This window comes from Ostrinia furnacalis, unplaced genomic scaffold, assembly GCF_004193835.3.
Source record: "Ostrinia furnacalis isolate ACB-3 unplaced genomic scaffold, ASM419383v2 OfSCF5789, whole genome shotgun sequence".
Classification (NCBI taxonomy): Eukaryota; Metazoa; Arthropoda; class Insecta; order Lepidoptera; family Crambidae; genus Ostrinia; species Ostrinia furnacalis.
Genome location: NW_021136028.1, coordinates 30,445 through 49,530, shown reverse-complemented (window position 1 = coordinate 49,530; position 19,086 = coordinate 30,445). Strand labels below are relative to the sequence as shown.

Genomic DNA, 19,086 nt, shown 5'->3' with positions numbered 1-19,086 from the left:
TTTATTAATTCAACTATTTCCTTAATTAATCTAATTTACTATATATTATTAGTAGGTAGATTATTAATTAGGAATTAAATTAATTGTAAATTTTAACACTAGGTATTTGAATGAACTTTACGTGCCCAAGTAGCTGTCATTTCGTGACAGCTGTCAAAACTTTTCAGCGGTACCCCTTCAACCTCATTGCTTTCAACTCCCTTATGCATTTAACTCTTTCTATAACTTGGAAATAGAGTGAGATAAACACATAGCCAGTAACTTCGTAGGTGAAATATTTCATTCGAGTTATGAGTGTACCACATTTTTTGCGGAGTGCGTTCACCCGCCACTTGATCGTTTTCAGAGTGAACTTTGGAATTTTGGTTGGATTAATTTATTTTACTTTAGTTGTTGTTTGAGATAAGTCAAGCAACTCGGAAGTTGCTATTTTACGCAGTATTACCAAAAAAATATTATAATGATGCAGTTCGGGTTAATTGCAAGAAAGTTTTCAAGTTCAGCTAGTGTACAAAGTGCAATCAAAAATGTTACCGTGATTGGAGGCGGTTTGATGGGCTCTGGAATTGCCCAGGTATGTACAAATATTAATCTATGTACATATATGAATACCTACACATATTACCTTCCATCATTCTATAAAACAACCGATAAAGTTATTTCTATGTTTTGTATAGGTATCAGCTCAAGCCGGACAAAATGTGACTCTCGTAGACGTAAGTCCGGACGTTCTGGCCAAGGCACAGAAGTCTATCGGAGCTAACCTTGGTCGGGTAGCTAAAAAAGTTTACAAAGACAACCCTCAGGAGGGCGAGAAGTTTGTATCCGAGTCCCTGGGAAGGATCAAGACTCTCACAGACCCGGTGGCCGCAGCGAAGACCGCCGACCTTGTAGTCGAGGCTATTGTGGAGAACATGGATGTCAAACATAAGTTGTTCAAGCAATTGGATGAAGCTGCCCCTCAGCATACAATCCTGGCATCTAACACATCTTCACTCTCTATCAATGAAATTGGTTCAGTGGTTAAGAGGAAGGACAGGTAAGAATTGAGAATACTAATTTAAATAAATCATATTTAGAGAAATGATAAATGGTTTTGATAAGGTAGATAGAAGAGGGTAGTACTTTATTTTTAACTGATAGAATTGAAGCTGTAGGTCACCTGTAAATCTTGTAAAAGTTCTTCTCATCCTTCAAAGCACATTCTTTACTTAACCCACTTGTTACTAGCATTCTTTTAAAAGGCACACCACTTTTACATAAATATTATTACTAATGTGGGTAGTGTAAACAATTTTTATGAGCAACATTTGAAAGATGAGGTGTGTCGCTGCACTGTCCAAGTCTTATAAGTACACTGACGTAAATAACTATAAAGTTTTGCCTCGATTATTTTGAGATAAATTTATCATGACTGATTTAAGGTAAGTGATAGAAAAAGTGAATTTCGTAACAAGTGGGTTAATTATTCATTTTTAATTCTAGATTTGGTGGTCTCCACTTCTTCAACCCAGTGCCAGTGATGCGCCTGCTAGAAGTGGTGAAGGGCGCGGAGACATCAGAGGCCACCTACAACGCCATGATGGCGTGGGGCAAGGCTGTGGGCAAGACTTGCATCACCTGCAAGGACACTCCCGGCTTCGTGGTCAACAGACTGCTGGTACCTTACATTTGTGAGGCCATCAGGCTGTATGAGAGAGGTTAGTTACTTTTTACACAGACCTATTTAATTTATTAATAAGGGACAGCAACTGATTAAAAATCATGGCATAAATAGAATATTTTTTATACTCTCACATGTTTTTTACTGAACAAGTTTTAAGTTTATTTAATGTTGTAAAAATAAGTTGCTAACTTCTTTAGTTATGTAAGAATAGATAATGATGATTATTGCCAAAAATACAAATCTTATGATAAGATAATCTCAATGTCAATTTAATGATGCATCAGTTTGTTTCCAAATGACCTCCATGGTGAAGTAGCAAATGCTTAAATTTTTTATTAATCTAAGCTTAAATTGCTAATATCTCTGAGACCTTGTACTAAAGTACTTTGCCCCCATTGCTATCTTGCTATGGTAATGTTCTTCCTGTTATTTCTATTGTTGTTACTTTATAATACTTCTACAACAAATTCTGTTTCTACACATTGCAAATGCAAATAAGTACATTAGAGCAGTATCTGTTATTAATTGGTACAAAAGTAAATGTACCCTCATTTATTACATTCCTATCATTGTTTTCAGGCGATGCCTCAGCCCGGGACATCGACATCGCGATGAAGCTGGGCGCCGGCTACCCCATGGGCCCTCTCGAGCTGGCTGACTACGTCGGCCTGGACACCAACAAGTTCATCCTGGACGGCTGGCACAAGAAGTACCCCGACCAGGTCCTCTTCAAACCCATCCCCCTACTGAACAAACTGGTGTCCGAGGGAAAACTCGGCGTCAAATCTGGCGAAGGCTTCTACAAGTATGAGAAGAAATAAGTGATATTATTCTGAAATCTGAAATTAGTAATCATGAAGAGTAATCTATTTTGTATGGTTGTTGTAAGCATAGTGTGTCAGACTTTACATCTGTTTTCTATTAAATATTTATTTATTGTTTTATCAATCAATAAAGTCTGAGTATTTTTTAAATTTCTTGTTTTCTTACTGATGTAAAGGGCGAAAAAATCGCATACAGAAATTACCCATAAACTACACTACGTACTACTACTACTACCTTGGATACGTTCACCACTCCCATGCATACAAATGAAATAACTTGATACCATTGAAATAAAAAAATCTGTATTAATCACTATACTTCATTAATCTTAACAAATCAACCTTAACCTAGTGAGAGATAAAATATTTTACATGTCATAGTCATCGTCCTCCCTCTTCCGCTTTTGAGCCCCAGTCTGGTCGTCTACTTCCATCTTCACAGGCCCCTGGGCTGAGGGCCCGGCAGTCACTCGTACAGCAGGCTTGGCCACAACCTATGGCAAAGATTTAATCAATAACAATCAAACCTACAATATAGGTCTGTCACTGGTCTCCTTGTATATTTTATGTCATTAATCAATCACATCATTCACATCACAAATGTAATGTAGACTAAATTAATTCATCATGAATTAAATGATGTAGGCTAATGCCCATTAATTACTTTATTGCTTATGAGGCATATTCAAACTGGAAGTTTAAACTGCAATATTATTGTAATGGTTACCTTGCTACTGGACGTAAACTTCAATACAGGCTTAGGTACAACATTAGGTTTTGATGCAGAGACGTTGACTATGCCACCAGAAGGTCTTTTCATCACAACATTCTGCTGACCCAAGTTTGATTTGGCTGTGGTGATTGTTTTGATTGCTGGAGCCGTAGCAACGGTGGCTTTGACTGGGGCTTTTTTGGCGGGCTTGAGGCGGTAGTTGCAGGCTGATAGGCAATAACTGAAATACAGAGGTTTCCTGTAGTAATCTATTTATACAACTAAACTAGGAAGGAAATTGACACAAATTATTAGTACAATAATTAACAAACTTATTACTTAAACTATGACTAATGTGAATGGAAATTGTTATACTTTTGAGGATTAAAAGAGGTTTTTGATGAAACAAAGATTTCAATAAAATAAACACCATAAACTTGGTACATACCGGTCTGGTGGTAACCTCAGACCACAGTGTGGCTTTATCAACGGCAGAGGGTTCACATTCTTAGTTCTGGCGACTTCTAGAAGAACCTCGCGTGGCGGGGGACTTGTGAACGATTTGTCCAACTGCATTTGGACGGCCAATCGGACATCTTCCAGGTCAATCGTCTTTTTCTTGGCGTGGTTGGCGAAAACGCGCGCATCGTCCAATATCGATGTGACGTATCTGTACGTGAACTCCAACAGCTGGTTCACGACGCGGGGCTCGTAGTCCGTGATCCCCACTTCCTTCATGATGGACATGATCACTTGAGCGTCCTTCGGAATGTGTTTGTTTTGGGCATTGAGTTTAGACTTATCTTTGTCCCCCATGATTATAGCTTGCAGTTGAGACGATCAGAAATAACAGTATGAACTTAATTAATTCACTTTTTCCCTAGGCTTTATTGATATTTATTTTGTTTTACATGTTATTTTCGTGCTGTTGAAAATAACACAAAAAAATGCACACACACCACCACCAGCCGCAGTTGCAAACTGTCACTTTGACAGATGTCACTGAAAAAAAAAATGGAAGTTTCACGGCTTTGGACTATGTATTTTAGTTCATTCATTTTCCACTCGTTCAGAAACATTCCATAGACAATAATAACGATATCCATTAACGGTATTTCTTAGTAAACCATTGTAGAGCACTTTTGTTACTTGTGCTTGTGTTTTCCTCATTTTCATTTCTGCTGCTTTCTTCCGCTTAATTAAAATCACGCGGGCGCCCGCGCGCTGAACCACTCCATATATTCAAGTGTTTTAGCAGAGGCCCTAAGAATAAATGATTTAACCCTTTAACTGGTAAAGGGAAAAATATTTTTCATTGGTTTTGAACCATAACTTACTAAAGTTCAAAATTTAATGGCATCAATTCTGCCACCACCAGTTGAAAGGATCATGAGATTTTGCTTTAGGAACTTAAATCCTTGTAAATGTGAAGCAGTTTTGTAGTCATGAGAGTCGTCCGTATGAGCGACACGCGCGGTGGCGCGCTGGCTCAACGTTTTTATCTCACCCATAATTCATATGCCTGATTCGAATAAGTATACCCAGTCTTCAGCTATTTAAAGTTTAGGTAGATTTACCTATCAAAAACGACACCGGATAATTAAAACACCACGTTTAATAACCATTTCGATTTTATTCAGTTAAAATATGAAATAACTTACGTGTACAGTAAAAATAAGTTTTTAGATAGTCATCGAAGTGTAACTCAAGTAAGAATCCCGCTGCGCCCTCGGGCCGTCGTGCCGCCTCATCCCTCGATACAAGTGATCTAACATACGTCTAACGATTACATTATTGTAATTTGTATTAGGTACATTAACATATAAATGGACAATTTGGACGTACAGTTGTGATTTATTTACTATAGTGATAAAGGAAAGGATATTGCGCATGTCATCTTCACTTTCGTTCCGTTTAGTCTATGGCTTTATTTATATTTACAATTTTGTACGCTTACACCTAATTATCATTATTATTGTATAGTGTATACTCTCAAAGATTCGCTATTCTCTTTTAGCATTATTATCATACACCAACATGAAACATTATTTTATAGTTTAGAGGTCGAAAAGTACACTGGGCAAAGCCAGCAGCCACATTTTGTAAATATATAACGTATTTTTCTTTATTAAATATCCGTATATTCACTTACACCATGGAACAAAAGTAAAGCAACACCGCCTTACAGTAGCGGGCGGAGCGGCGCTAGGTTGGGGAATATCAAAACCAACTATCGTGTCACGTGATATGTTATAGTCCAGGAGCTAGGGCCGAATTGACCGCGGCGTCCGCCCGCTGTAGAAGAAAGTCAATTCGGATTTTCAATTCGAACTAGTAATTCGACATTTGAACTATCACTTTCAACGATTCCTATTGCAAGGTGTCTACGATTCAAACGTCAAATCACGAATACGAATAAAAAATTGAACTATAATGTATTTATTGCTTTCGTAACGATATCAATTTCGTACAACATTTTGCGATACTCGCTCGCGTCGTCGTCCTGGTACTCTATAGCTAATAATTGTGCTATTTGTTGAAACCATCCGATAAGACTATCGCCATTCTTTATTATACTTATATTTATAATTATATATCACCTAGTGAGGTTTCAAACGATAACCTACGACATCCCTCACACGTTAAGCTTTAAAGTTACGGGGAACCGAATGTTCAATCGGTCCTAACGAGCGTTGAGCTTCGGTTTTATGAATACGTAGAATACGTAGATAGGTAGAGAAATGTGCATCTAATCTTTTTTGTTTACGTCATTTTACAGATACAAATTTAATGCATATTTATACACCTGTCTGTCAGGTTTTCCTGCCTAAGGAATTCAAGACATTGTTTATGAGGTCATAAACTTTAGACTTTACAAAATGGGAACAGGTAGAAAAATATCTGAACCTGCCCGCATTCATGTCTACCGACATAAAACCGAGCGTGCGTCGCTGGACCGACCATAACGTTAACGTCGCTACATTAGTACTAAAGTTATTATCGAGTTATAATCACAACTTTGTAACGCGCACTTTATTGTACTAAACACCCGCTGCGCTGATGCACTGTGAACACGTTCAACCGTTTTACGAGTAGATCTATACTCCCTTTTGACAGCTATTGACTTATTTCCTTAGCAGGAAGATTCCAAAGCTGTCAAATACGAGTTTCTACTGTTGATTTAGATTGTACTCTTAGGTATACACGCACACGTGTTATTATCACATGGGATTACGGTATAAACATTATGAATACTTCAGTAAATCTACGCGTCAAAATGATTCGTATATTCGGCTGTAACTGTATCTTTCACTTGTCTCAGTAAGGTGGTATGATTAAGAGATACAGACGATATAGAAATCGTTTCGCTCAGTAGGGCTTCGCCTCCCTGCGGCCAACGTGTGAGGCGCCTATGCTATTAGGTAGAAACTTACTTAAACACCTACTCTCATACAGTCAATACAATATTATCAACAACGTAACTAGGGACTACCTACGAGAAACTATGAACATCACAAAATCCCAACTAATCCGACGATGTGTATGGCTAAGAAATAATTATAATACAATTTAAAAAATCACGCTCTCGACTCACGATTGCAAATTGTTTTACAAACTCAAACATCTCGCGGATCAATGGCGCGCACCGAGTCGCGGCGATCATCATTTGCAGAAGTTTAATATTTAACCGCCTCTGTGGTCTAGTGGTAAGACCACCTGCTTCAGACGCAGAGGTCCCGGGTTCGATTCCCAGTGGGGGCAGATTTTTCTGTTCGGTTTGGTTGGTGGTAGGGCTTGTTCTAAGTCCGCCTGGCTAGCTACCACCATCTTACCTAAGTCTGTCGCCATAACAACAGTGTTAACAGCATTGTTGTGTTCCGGCAGTTAGAGGTAAGATAGCCAGTTCCTCCGTGGTTGAGGATTCCGGGTGAAGCTCGCTTCCACCTTCGGCCTGATCGTCACTTACCATCAGGTGAGATACAGGCCAAGAGCTTCCTCGTTGTGTATAAAAAAAAAAAAAAAAAAGTGACCTACTTACTATTACGAATACAACAATATGAACAAAAATAAAGATTGCACAATCGAAATAATATTACACATGTCAACAACACAGATTATTAAGCTCAACTTCATTATTACGATTAATTACAGTATAATATTCAATACACGTTACAAAATAAAACGAAACGTCCGACGGTAAAAAATATCGCGCGATCAATCGGGGAATCGATCCGAGTCATTTCGATACAAAAATACCCACACGTTTACAGTCAGTCCGTCGGGCAGAACCGCGGCTCGCGAAGGCACTCCTTGACGCAAAACGAACCGACAGGAACCGGAACCGACCCGCCGCCGACCCGGTCCGACCCGCCGCCGACCCGATCCGACCCGCCACCGAACCGATCCGACCCGGCCCGGCCCGGCGCTCCGGCTACGGACTACCGAAAGGACCGCAGGCTGCGCTAGCTACCTCTAGCCGTGTCGGCTGCGAACGACATTTTATGAAAAAAAAAATCAAGTTTTCATATTGTTACGATTGGCCTACGCTTAGTCCCCTTGTCAGTTGGACATTGGCCGTATACGTAACATTCCCACTGTCGTTTTTTTATTGTTGATCGCAGCAGAACTGGCTTACCTCTGACGCATTCACCGTCTGCACACGGGACAGTGAGCGAGTCAAAGCCAACGCACCCATATATACCCAAAATATATACATAATCATCCAGAATATACGTGGAAAAATAACACAACTAACGAATCTAAATGATCGAATGACTCCAGCCATTTAGCGCGGAATCAACCCCGGGGCATATATGGGCTGTTGTATTTATATTTCGAATAGTTTTGCATTTGTACCATAGACATCTACATTACGATTAGGGTGTATTGTAGCGGCCAAATGTGGAACTAACCCACTGAATGAGAAGAATTGTCAGAACTTTTGTCCTTTAGGAATCGGAGTCGATACTTTCACGTGAAGTGAAAATGTATTTTGACTCTATGATGAAACATTTTTGTTTTGCATTTTGCACGTTTACGTTAACCTGATTGTCCATCATGGCAAATGATTTCTGACCTGAAAGGTTGGTTATTATTAAACTGTTTAACACAACCGTATAGGCCAATATCATCATTATTGTCCAAGATTTATTTTGATGACTCCCCGTGGCAAATAAAATTATACGTCATTTTACAGACGGTGTCAGTACCACCAATAAACCCCTATCGTAGTGCAGTAATCTATGTCTAATTGGAAACCCTAATTCAAAACATAAAACGAACGCCTAGTTTGCACTGTCGTATGGCGCGCGTGTCGCGTCACGTGTGTTGCCACGTGGCGTGTCGTGGCGCGCGTGGCGTGTCGTGGTGCGCGTGGCGTGTCATGTGAGCGCCGCTCGAGAGCGCGTCCGGCGCGCTGCTTATATCTCGGCGGACAGCTCGGTTGTAACCTGAAAATTAAAATTAATTGTCATAAAAATTTAAGTCTTCGACAAGCAAATACTTTGTTGGTATAATTTAAGACCAAGAGCAGCTTTATAAACTCTTTTAGGCTCCAAGCTTTACCCCTTTGAACATGGTATAAATTATCTGAAAATTAGCATGCAGGAGGCTGGATACAATGTGGGAGGCTGGCTATTATGTGGGGGACTGGGTACTATGTGGGGGTTGTGTACTATGTGGAAAGTTATTTACAATGTCGAGAGCTGGGTACTATGTTAGAGGTTATGTACTATGTGAGGGGCTGGGTACTATGTTAGAGGTTATGTACTATGTGAGGGGCTGGGTACTACGTAAGAGGTTATGTACTATGTGATGAGCAGAGTACTATGTGGGAGGTAGTCTTCTATGTAAGGAGCTAGATAATTTGAGAGAGGTTATGTACCATGTGAGGAGCTGGTTACAATGTAAGAGGTTATGTACTATGTGAGTGGCTGGGTAATATGCAAGGGTTAATTACAACGTGGTGAGGGGATGGTACCTCTGTAAGGAGCTGGGTACTATGTGGAAGGTGATGTGCTATATGGGGAGTTGGATACTACGTGCGGGCCTTGGTACTATGTTAGAGGTCATATACTAGGTGGGGGCTAGGTACTATAGGAGGGAACACTATGTGACGGTCCGGGTACTATATGGGGATCCGGGTACTATGTGGGGGTCTGGGTATTGTGGGGAAAAGCTGGGTATTATGTGGGAGTACTATGTAGGGGGCTGCATGTTATGTGAGGGGAGGATACCTATGTGAGGTGTTGGGTACTATGTGGGAGGTAGTCTCCTATGTAGGGAGCTGGATACTTTGTGAGAGGTTATGTACCATGTGAGGAGCTGGGTACTATGTAAGAGGTTATGTACTATGTGATGGGCTGGGTATTATGTGGGGGGCTGTGTACTATGTGAGGGGATGGTACCTCTGTGAGGAGCTGGGTACTATTTGGAAGGTAATGTATTATATGGGGAGCTGGATACTAGGTAAGTGATTGACAAACTTGACCCCCCCGGGACAAACTTGACCTTCATTGGTTGGGTTTTTGTGGCGGTCAAGCTGAAGATCCTGGCTACACAAGAGTTGCAGTGGTGGGAACGAGAGGTGGGAATAGTCCCGTTAGGTAAGTGATTATGTACTATGTGAGGGGCTGGGTACTATGTGGGGGGTTAGTTACAACGTGTGGGGTTAGTTACAACGTGGGGGGTTAGGTTGGAGCGCGACAGCAATATAATTACGCGCGAGCGATAAGGATGGGTAGCTTGGGGTCATTGGACAATGTTCTACGTGCTCGGCGACCAGACTTTAGTTACAATATGGTGAGGGGATGGTACCTCTGTGAGGAACTAGGTACTCCTAGAAAGGTAATGTACTATATTGGGATTGGGTACTATGTTAGAGGTTATGTACTATGTGAGGGGCTGGGTACTATGTGGGGGTCTGGGTACTATGTAAAGGGCTGCGCATACTGAGGGGCTGGTACCTAGGTGGTGCCGTTAGCGAAGACCAGGGGAGGTACTACTCCCCTGAAGCCAGTCGTCGCTTGCTCAAACAGAGCGAGCCACAGTCTGGGGCGGAGCCGCGAAAGAATGTCTAGGCCGTCTAGCTCGGACAATAACTCGCAGCACCGTCCCAAAGACTTCGGGAGGACACCGTCAGGTTTTAGTGAGTAGGCCCTGCCCATCTGGCAGGGAGAGCCTCACATAACCCACGGTTCCCCCGGGCCAGTGGGTATGCATTTTCAACCGACTTCAAAAAAGGAGGAGGTTCTCAATTCGACCCGTATGTTTTTTTTTTCTATGTTTGTTACGCGATAACTCCGCCAATTATGAACCGATTTGAACAAATCTTTTTTCGGCGTATAGGTAATACCTCAAGGGTGGTCCCATTTAAATTTAATAAAGAAAAAACAACCCCCAAGGGTGGAAAATTGGGGATGAACTTTTTTATACGCAATATCTCCGCCGATTATAAATCAATTTGACTGATTATTTTTTTGTTGAATAGGTATTATCAAGAGGGTGGTTTCATGCGAATTTGATGAAAATATTTCACCCCCAAGTGTGGAAAATTGGGGATGAACTTTTTTATACGCAATATTTTTAATTTTTAGTTTTTTTCTGTTCCTGAACAAAAAAAATAAAACAAATGGTACCTATGTGGTGAGCGCGGGCTGCGGGTGGTCGGGCGGCGGGTGGTGCGGCGGCGGCGGCGGCTGCGGCGCGGCGTACTCCACCACCTCCTGGTAGATGAGCTGCTTCCACTGCTCCACCGTGTGCTCGCGCTCGTCCACCGAGTGGTCGTACGACGCCGGCGCCGGCTGGGAACATGAACGATACATTTTTTTTGTCTTCGGCACTTTTTCGATTTTGGTCAAAGTACCTAATAATGTGCTCACAGTTTTTATTGAACTTCGAAAGTTCTGAGCTCCAAGGGCGTTAGTTGCAGTCTGCTAATGAATACAGTCTGCTACCAAACGTGAAAAGAGAGAGAGATCCAACAATACGCAGCTTACAAGCTATGTTTTGTTGATCCCCTTGAGTTGATGGACTATTGAGTTAATGAGGGCTATGAACGTGACGATTGGTTGGGATTTTGTAATGATTTGTTGTGGTATATAGGGGTCAATCCGTAAATTGTTGCATGTCATCTCTTGCTCATGCCGGAGTCTGCTAAATATTGGGCAGTCTCGCATGAGATGGTCAATATCCTGTAAGCTGGAGTCATCGCAGGGGCAGTAGGGGTTGTCTATGATCTTGAAAGTTGAACGATACATTTATGATAAACTTTCAGAGTTTCGATCGTTCAACGATCGGTGAATTTCTATTGTATGCTGGCATTTAATAACGAGCTTGATGGGTCTACATAGCAAGCAAATACATAGCTAACCGACTATGTATTTGACTAATGCAAAGTCAGTTTCATGCTACTGCTACTCTTAGGCCCAGAACAGACGGTGAAACGCAACTGCAACGAAACTGCAACTGCTAGTTACTTTTGACCAAAAGATGCAACTCAAAAGTAACTAGCAGTTGCAGTTTCGTTGCAGTTGCGTTTCACCGTCTGTTCTGGGCCTAATGCAAAGTCAGTTTCATGTTACTACTTCCTAACCAAAATTCAACAAGATTCGGAACTGAATTTTGTAAGAATATAAGTTACTATTTTTCAAAATTCTTAGAGGAACGATGTTTACAAATCATTCCTTTCCATTTTGGTCGAAAAAAAATACGTTGTGTTACGTTGCGTCCAGATTTGAACTAGCCACAATAACAATGATGATATATATTATTGTGATGATTCCAATGTACGCTGATGCGGGCTCGGGTCATCACCAGCATGCGACAGCTGGTCGGTGATGATGACGACTGCGGTGATGATGCTAGAGCGTGCTCACCGCGTTGACCTCGCCCTCGTCGTACCACACGTTGATGTAGGGGTGGAGCAGCGCCTCGTCCACGCTGATGCGGCGCTCGGGTCATCACCATGCGACAGCTGGTCGGTGATGATGACGACTGCGGTGATGATGCTAGAGCGTGCTCACCGCGTTGACCTCGCCCTCGTCGTACCACACGTTGATGTAGGGGTGGAGCAGCGCCTCGTCCACGCTGATGCGGCGCTCGGGGTCGATCACCAACATGCGGGACAGAAGATCACGCGCCTGCGACGCCTGAAACATTTGTTCAGATACTTGTCAAATGGCAACGCCAGATTTTGTATGGAAGGTGGCGCCTTTTTTTCCCACTTTTTTTTTTATAAAAATAAGGCTTGGCCGATGGCCGCGCGAAAAAAAAGGCGCCAATTTCCGGCATTGTCTTTTAGAACACCAAAGTCGACCACAGGACTGGCGTCGGGACCAACTTTGGAGACAACGTCTCTCGTCCAACGTGTGGGTCCAAGTATTGGTCAAAAACGTTGGCACATCTTTACGTTGACCCTTGACGGGACAGGACTGGTAAAATAGTCAACGTCAACGTGTCACAAATTATCCGACTAGCGTTGGCGGCAACGTGTACTGTCTGTGAGTGTTTGCACATACTGACTATGAGGCGGTCATGCGGACACGTTAGACCTCTTCCAATTGAGCTGAAGAGGTTTCTACAGGCCTGTTCAAGGTTGTCCTGCCAGAGTATAGAAGCTCCTGACATTGAGGCAGTTGAGTAAGCATATTAGAACTCCGTTCTATTTTGGTCCCTGAAGTCTGCCCAGAGCAATTTAGAGTTACGAAACTGCAGACCTAAAGGCGGTTGTACTAGTACAGGTGAGTGAGTTTCTGAGTTGAGTGGTGGTAGGGAGACGTGTATAGACGTGTATAAGCGTCCTGAAAAGGGCCTAAGTACTGAATAAACTATTTAATTTGAGTACGTTAAACCTTTATCCTGGTTGAGTTATGTGAGAATCCTGCAGTGATCCCTAGAGCTGACGCTGAACAGTTATTTACGAATCTGCTGACCTTGAGGCGGTTGTGCTCGCTGCTGTCGCTAGGGAACAGTATGTCCGGGAAGAGCCGCTCGAAGCTGTAGCCGGCGTAGCGCGGCCGGTTCTCCCCGTGGGAGCACCCCGTGTCCCCTGGGAGCGCCCCGTGTCCCCTAGGAGCGCCCCGTGTCCCCTGGGAGCGCCCCGTGTCCCCTGGGAGCGCCCCGTGTGCCCGTGAGACTGACCTTGAGGCGGTTGTGCTCGCTGCTGTCGCTAGGGAACAGTATGTCCGGGAAGAGCCGCTCGAAGCTGTAGCCGGCGTAGCGCGGCCGGTTCTCCACGTAGTTGCGGACTGTAGGCTGCAGGCGCGCCATGAACGCGGCCGATGGCGTGCCCAGTTGTTCTGTAAATGTTACAAGTTATAATTTGTACCCGAGGGATACGGACAAGAAATCAGCGTGCGTGGGGTTATGACGCGTGGGCGTGGTCGAAGCCTATCTTATATCTAAGCATCGAACGAAACGCGCCGCCACCATTTCCTCGCAATCGTTGATTTCGATACCGAGACCTAATGCCTTCACTACATAACACTACTCGCGAAAGTTGATCGAAGTAGATAGTGTCCGCGTGCACGTACTTCGATTAGATAAACCTCGCATCGCCTCGCCCGACTTACGCTGGTTGTCGGTAAAGTGCCGGAAGAGAAGAAAAGAAAAGAAAAGAAAAAGAAAAGAAAAAGAAAAGAGTTAAGGGCTTGATTGCTTGAAGCAATCTCAATTTTGAACTTGAAGTATCTGACTGCACTACTCGGCTAACTTCGGTACTTCGTTGAAGCGAGTAACGAGTAGTGTAGCGAAGACATAAGGGACATCGAGATATCACGAGCGAGACAGCACATTGAATGTGTTTTTGGAGCGATCCTTCTGTTGTGAATTACATGTTGAACTGAGCCAATCGACATACTTATAGCCATTTCAAAAACCGGGGCATCTTTTTACGTTACGTTACTGAAACTGTTATACCTAGATCTGTCAATAAGACTACACTAGAATAGCGTGACTCACCGATGATTTTGTTCCACTGATCGATGTGGTCGGTGCCGGGGAACAGCACGCCGCCGCGGATCATCTCGCCCATGATGCAGCCCACCGACCAGATGTCCACGTTCTCCGTGTAGCCCATGCCCAGGATCACCTGCGAGGCACCACCATTACTGATTAGTACTGGCTACTGGTGCTTATAGTGAACAGCATTCACACAAAAGTTAAGCATCCTGTGAGTGAAAGCACACTAGTTTTTTAAGTCCTTCGAGCCGGATTTGAACTATCGACCTATGACGATATCGACCTTTTGCTGCCGCAACTCTGCTCACATTATTTCATTTCTAATTGTTATTTATTTTATTTTTTTTATTTTGAATGTGCATTGTTGAACTATGTATGTGACTTTGTGTGCAGCAAATAAATGCTTACTTACTTACTTACTTACTATGACAACGATGAANCATGCAATTTTTAGTTTTACAAAAGTAATACGATAGAGAATAATACAAAGCAATAAAAACCACCTGTTATAGGGGCATTTTTTGGAGAAATTGATCAAATAACCAAAAAAACACGAATTTAAAAGCAGATTTTTTTTCAAAACCTATATTTTTTTATTATTTGTTGGCATTTTCTGGGTATTTTATGTATTTTATTAGTATCGCCTGTTATTTAGCATTATTATTGATTTTATTTTATCAGGATATACCTCTTAGTTTAAAAGTTATTACGTTTTCTTTACGAGTAGTAATTGGAAAAAAAAATTCTATAAAATTTTTTAAAAAAATCTCAAAAATTTTTGACCTCTTTTTTCTCGAAAAAAATAGGTCTAGTTTCACATATTTTCATATGTGCACTTTATCGTGACTCACACTGTATATTTTGGGGATCTTCAGTAATCCAGTCATACTCTCTTTCCCACTCCGGTTTATTTTATTTGGAGTCTTTTTGGTATTTTTCGTTTTTTAATCGGCGTTAGCGGCGCAATGGAATTTGACGCACTTTCGTTATCACTACCACTTTCCATACCTAATTTATATAAGATTTCAACTTTTCGAAAGAAATAACAACATCTAGTTGAAAACGATTCTGCCGATAAATAAAGCAGACCAAAATATCGTTTGACGACGATACATTTTACGTTGTCAATTTGACATTGACCAGTTCGTTACGTGCGATGGGGCGGAAAGGTTCTGGAATGGAGGCCGCGTACCGGAAAACGCAGCGTGGGACGTCCACCTACAAGGTGGACCGACGACATCGTAAAGGTAGCAGGGAAGGCGCTGGACGCAGGCCGCTACCAATCGATCAACATGGAAAGCATTGGGGGAGGCCTATGTTCAGCAGTGGACGTCCTATGGCTGAAATGATGAAGTTCGTTACGCAAGCGTTCGGATACACGCTATCGCCAATCGGGTATGTTCACGGACCTTATCAAAGGAAATGGTACGTGCGCAATAGGTTATATGACTTAGCCATCTTAACAGTTAAAAGTTACTTTAAAGGCGCGTTCTTATTTTTTTAAATGAAGGATTTGTTTGTTAGATTTGTCGGTGTTGAAAATATAGTATTTTTGCGTACTATATATTTTTTCAACAGTATATAGTACGCAGACCTGAAATATAGTACAATACTATATATTATAGTACGGTTGGCAACCCTAGGGCTACTAGACAGTGAGCACCGCTTGTACTTCGGCATCCTTCACTACTTATGTGGGCACCGCTTGTACTTCGGCATCCTTCACTTTATCTAGGCCCTTAGTGGTGAGCACCGCTTGTACTTCAGCATCCTTCACTCTTGTTATAATTCTTCAGGTCCAGTAGGTAGATATTAGTATTTATTTTTGGCACCTTCGGCCAGTCTGACCAACACAGGGGTTTTGAGCTGACTTCACCCTGAAATATCTTAGGGAAGTGGGAAGGTAGGAGTAATGGTAATGACTATCATCACCTAATAGAATAATCTTATAAAGTACTCCTGCTACAATTAGGTAAGTACATACGGTAAGTGTCAACTCAAATATTAATCAAATATTAGTTTATAATAATACATCATAGTAGGGATAGTATAGGGGCACTACCTTAAAATAAGTGCACATACATAGACATAAGTAGTCAATAAGAATATATTAATAATGGTGTTTAGTTATTATTCTGGTAGGGTAAAAGTACCGGTTTTCGTCACAGTAAATCTTAAGTTAAAAATATGATTAAATTATTGTTTTTATTTTATAGTGTACATTTATGTTAATTTTATGTTTTAATTTTGATTTAATCCAGTGACGACAAACGGACTCTATGTTATAAAAATATTTTAATGCAACGGAATCAAACAGTAAGATATGTATTTAAGAAGTTTTTGCTGAGTAATATTATTATGTAGTTAGCTAGTTGGATCAAATAAGTTGTATGGAAAGTATTTATAGATCAGTAATGTTAGTAAGCTGATTAGAGTACCTACTTAACAGTTACATATTATTATGTATAAAAGTTATAGATGAAGTATGTAGTATAGTTCAGTTAGTAAGTAAATTGTGTGATTGAGTTATATATTTAGTAATTTAGACCATATTATTAAATTTGATGTTATGTACATTTAATTTGGTTCATGACTCTCATCGCTAGATGTGTCATCATCACAATCTNCAGTTAGTAAGTAAATTGTGTGATTGAGTTATATATTTAGTAATTTAGACCATATTATTAAATTTGATGTTATGTACATTTAATTTGGTTCATGACTCTCATCGCTAGATGTGTCGTCATCACAATCTGTATCCTTACTAGAGGTAAATGTTATCCAAGGTTTTAGTTGATCCGCCGGGTAAATGCTTTTATACTTCCTCTTAGAATGACCATCTATAGTAGAAATTTCGTACCAGACAAGCAAGGAGCCGTACTTAAAACGGCAGTTACTCTGTAGGGACCCTTAAACTTAGGTCGCAATTTCTTACTTTTGCCATCTGCAGGGTTATTGTGACTTGGTATCATAACCAAATCACCGGTTCTATAAAATTTAGTTGGAGCTCTAGTGGAATCGAAATAACGTTTCATATAATCTTGATTCCTTTCAATATTCTCTTGGGCAAATTTTCGTATTCCATCCCGAGGAGATCCTTCAGCTTGACCGACATCCGGAAGAACATCATTTAAGGCATTTATGATGGGACCTTCACTTTCACTAACGGTTCTAAATCCAAATACGATTTCAGCTGGAGATTTGCCTGTACTCCTATTCTTCGTGTTGTTAAGGCTCCACTGTACTCGGCCTACGTTCTCGTCCCACATCCGCTCGTCCATTCCGTGATTAGTTGCAGCCAAAGACTCTAATATGGTACGATTATACCTCTCAATTTGCCCATTAGCTCTAGGCGTCGCAACTGCATTAAGAACATGCTTGGCGCCGATCGATACAATAAACTTTTTAAAGCTTGCAGAGGTGAAACTAGTCCCACGATCCGATATTATTACTTTTGGTATACCAATCACGTTGAAAATATCTTGTAGAATTTGAATTGTCGTCTTAGTCTTAACATTCCGAACAGGTTTTACGAAAATAAATTTGCTAAAACCATCAATAATACCTAGTATGTATGAGTTCCCCTTTTTGCTCCTGACAAACGGGCCTAAGTGGTCAATATGCAGTGTTTGGAATGGGATATCTCCTTTCGGTATCGGGTGTAAATATCCTGTTGCTTTTGACGATGATCCCTTATTGTATGCACAATTGAGACATGATGAAACATATTTACGGATAAATTTACCCATTTTGGGAAACCAGTAATCGTGTTTAATCTTATCAAGCGTTTTGTCATACGAAAAATGGCCACATTCGTCATGATTCAATTGACAAATACGCCATCTGGCGCCCTTAGGGACGACCCATTTTAATTGGTCTCCAACTCTTCTATAAATCTTATTGTCATGAATAGTAAAGTTTGCCACGATGTCTTTAACATTTCTCTCACCACAGTCCAAAATGGATTTGACTCTTTTTAACTCGGGGTCAGCCATTTGAACTGTCTGAAGCCAATCGTCGGTCTCAATCCGCATGATTTCGAACTCTCGGCCTTCTGCGAGGTTATCTAGATGGCTCTCTCTAATAGGATTCCGACTTAGGGCATCTGCATGCTTCATGTGATCCCCAGGTCGATATTCGATGTTGAAATCATACTCCTGGAGAAGTAGCCACCATCTGGCTATTCGCGGCACTAAGTCCCTTCTTGTTAGGGTTGTCCTTAGTGCATTGCAGTCCGTATAAACTTTGAAATGAATGCCGATGAGATAAGTACGGAATCTCTTTAGTGAACAGACGACAGCAAGGGTTTCCAACTCATAGGAGTGAAGAAATTCTTCCTCCTTGCTTGTCTGTTTGCTGAAGTAAGCAACGGGTTTTAGCGGCGATTTTTCATCGGGGCGTTGTAACAATATTCCACCCAAGCCTAACTTGCTCGCATCGCAGTGGACTTCCGTCAAATACTTCGGATCATATAATGCTAGTAACGGTCTTTGTATCAACTTGTCTTTGATAGTTTGAAACGCCACTTCTTGGTCTTTACCCCATTGCCATGGTGTGTTATTTTTCGTTAGTACTGTAAGGGGCTTAGCGATGCTTGCAAAGCCGGGAATGAATCTCCGGAAGAAGCTCGCTAACCCAACAAACTGTCTTACTTGGTGAACGGTGGTTGGCGTAGCAAATGATGCGACTGCGTCAGTTTTCCTTTGACCAGGCTTTAAGCCCTCTTGTGATATTTCGTATCCCAGATACTCCAGTGTGCTTTCGAAGAAATTACACTTTTTTAAGTTCAATGTCAGCCTGGCCTGACGTAGTGCGTCTAGAATCTTAGCCAATTTCTTGAAGCCATCATCAATCGTGGCTGCGGGTGATAAAATGTCATCCATATATGGCATAGCTAATTCGTATCTATCTTTGCCTAACGTCTT

At 41.5% G+C, this 19,086-nt stretch overlaps 3 protein-coding genes across 3 annotated transcripts; 1 reads left to right on the top strand and 2 right to left on the bottom strand.

Annotated features, from left to right (window-relative positions):
- Positions 1-301: 301 nt before the first annotated feature.
- On the top strand, positions 302-2,512 carry 3HCD (3-hydroxyacyl-CoA dehydrogenase). Its single transcript, XM_028316587.1, has 4 exons — positions 302-574; positions 678-1,039; positions 1,486-1,700; positions 2,246-2,512. Exons 1-4 carry the CDS (start codon positions 461-463, stop codon positions 2,485-2,487), a joined length of 933 nt encoding a protein of 310 aa, XP_028172388.1. The 5' UTR covers positions 302-460; the 3' UTR covers positions 2,488-2,512.
- A 259-nt stretch (positions 2,513-2,771) lies between these two features.
- Positions 2,772-4,190, bottom strand: Taf9 (TBP-associated factor 9). Its single transcript, XM_028316589.1, has 3 exons — positions 3,651-4,190; positions 3,218-3,443; positions 2,772-2,984 (listed from the first exon to the last, which is right to left on the bottom strand). Exons 1-3 carry the CDS (start codon positions 4,016-4,018, stop codon positions 2,859-2,861), a joined length of 720 nt encoding a protein of 239 aa, XP_028172390.1. The 5' UTR covers positions 4,019-4,190; the 3' UTR covers positions 2,772-2,858.
- A 3,157-nt stretch (positions 4,191-7,347) lies between these two features.
- bsk (mitogen-activated protein kinase dJNK) lies at positions 7,348-15,048 on the bottom strand. Its single transcript, XM_028316585.1, has 7 exons — positions 15,013-15,048; positions 14,162-14,291; positions 13,343-13,500; positions 12,251-12,351; positions 12,079-12,103; positions 10,840-11,004; positions 7,348-8,652 (listed from the first exon to the last, which is right to left on the bottom strand). The coding sequence occupies exons 1-6, from the start codon at positions 15,046-15,048 to the stop codon at positions 10,840-10,842; spliced, it is 615 nt and encodes a 204-aa protein (XP_028172386.1). The 3' UTR covers positions 7,348-8,652.
- Between the last annotated feature and the right edge of the window lie 4,038 nt (positions 15,049-19,086).

Excerpts from the sequence above, each read along its gene's own strand:
- 3HCD (XM_028316587.1), top strand. The coding sequence starts at position 461 with ATGATGCAGTTCGGGTTAATTGCAAGAAAGTTTTCAAGTTCAGCTAGT. Across the intron at positions 575-677 it reads TGGGCTCTGGAATTGCCCAG|GTATCAGCTCAAGCCGGACA; the intron begins GTATGTACAAAT and ends TGTTTTGTATAG. Across the intron at positions 1,701-2,245 it reads CATCAGGCTGTATGAGAGAG|GCGATGCCTCAGCCCGGGAC; the intron begins GTTAGTTACTTT and ends CATTGTTTTCAG.
- Taf9 (XM_028316589.1), bottom strand. The coding sequence starts at position 4,018 with ATGGGGGACAAAGATAAGTCTAAACTCAATGCCCAAAACAAACACATT. Across the intron at positions 3,444-3,650 it reads CTGAGGTTACCACCAGACCG|TTATTGCCTATCAGCCTGCA; the intron begins GTATGTACCAAG and ends TCTGTATTTCAG. Across the intron at positions 2,985-3,217 it reads AGTTTACGTCCAGTAGCAAG|GTTGTGGCCAAGCCTGCTGT; the intron begins GTAACCATTACA and ends TCTTTGCCATAG.
- bsk (XM_028316585.1), bottom strand. The coding sequence starts at position 15,048 with ATGACTGGATTACTGAAGATCCCCAAAATATACAGT. Across the intron at positions 13,501-14,161 it reads TCAGTGGAACAAAATCATCG|AACAACTGGGCACGCCATCG; the intron begins GTGAGTCACGCT and ends TAACATTTACAG. Across the intron at positions 12,352-13,342 it reads GCGAGCACAACCGCCTCAAG|GCGTCGCAGGCGCGTGATCT; the intron begins GTCAGTCTCACG and ends CAAATGTTTCAG.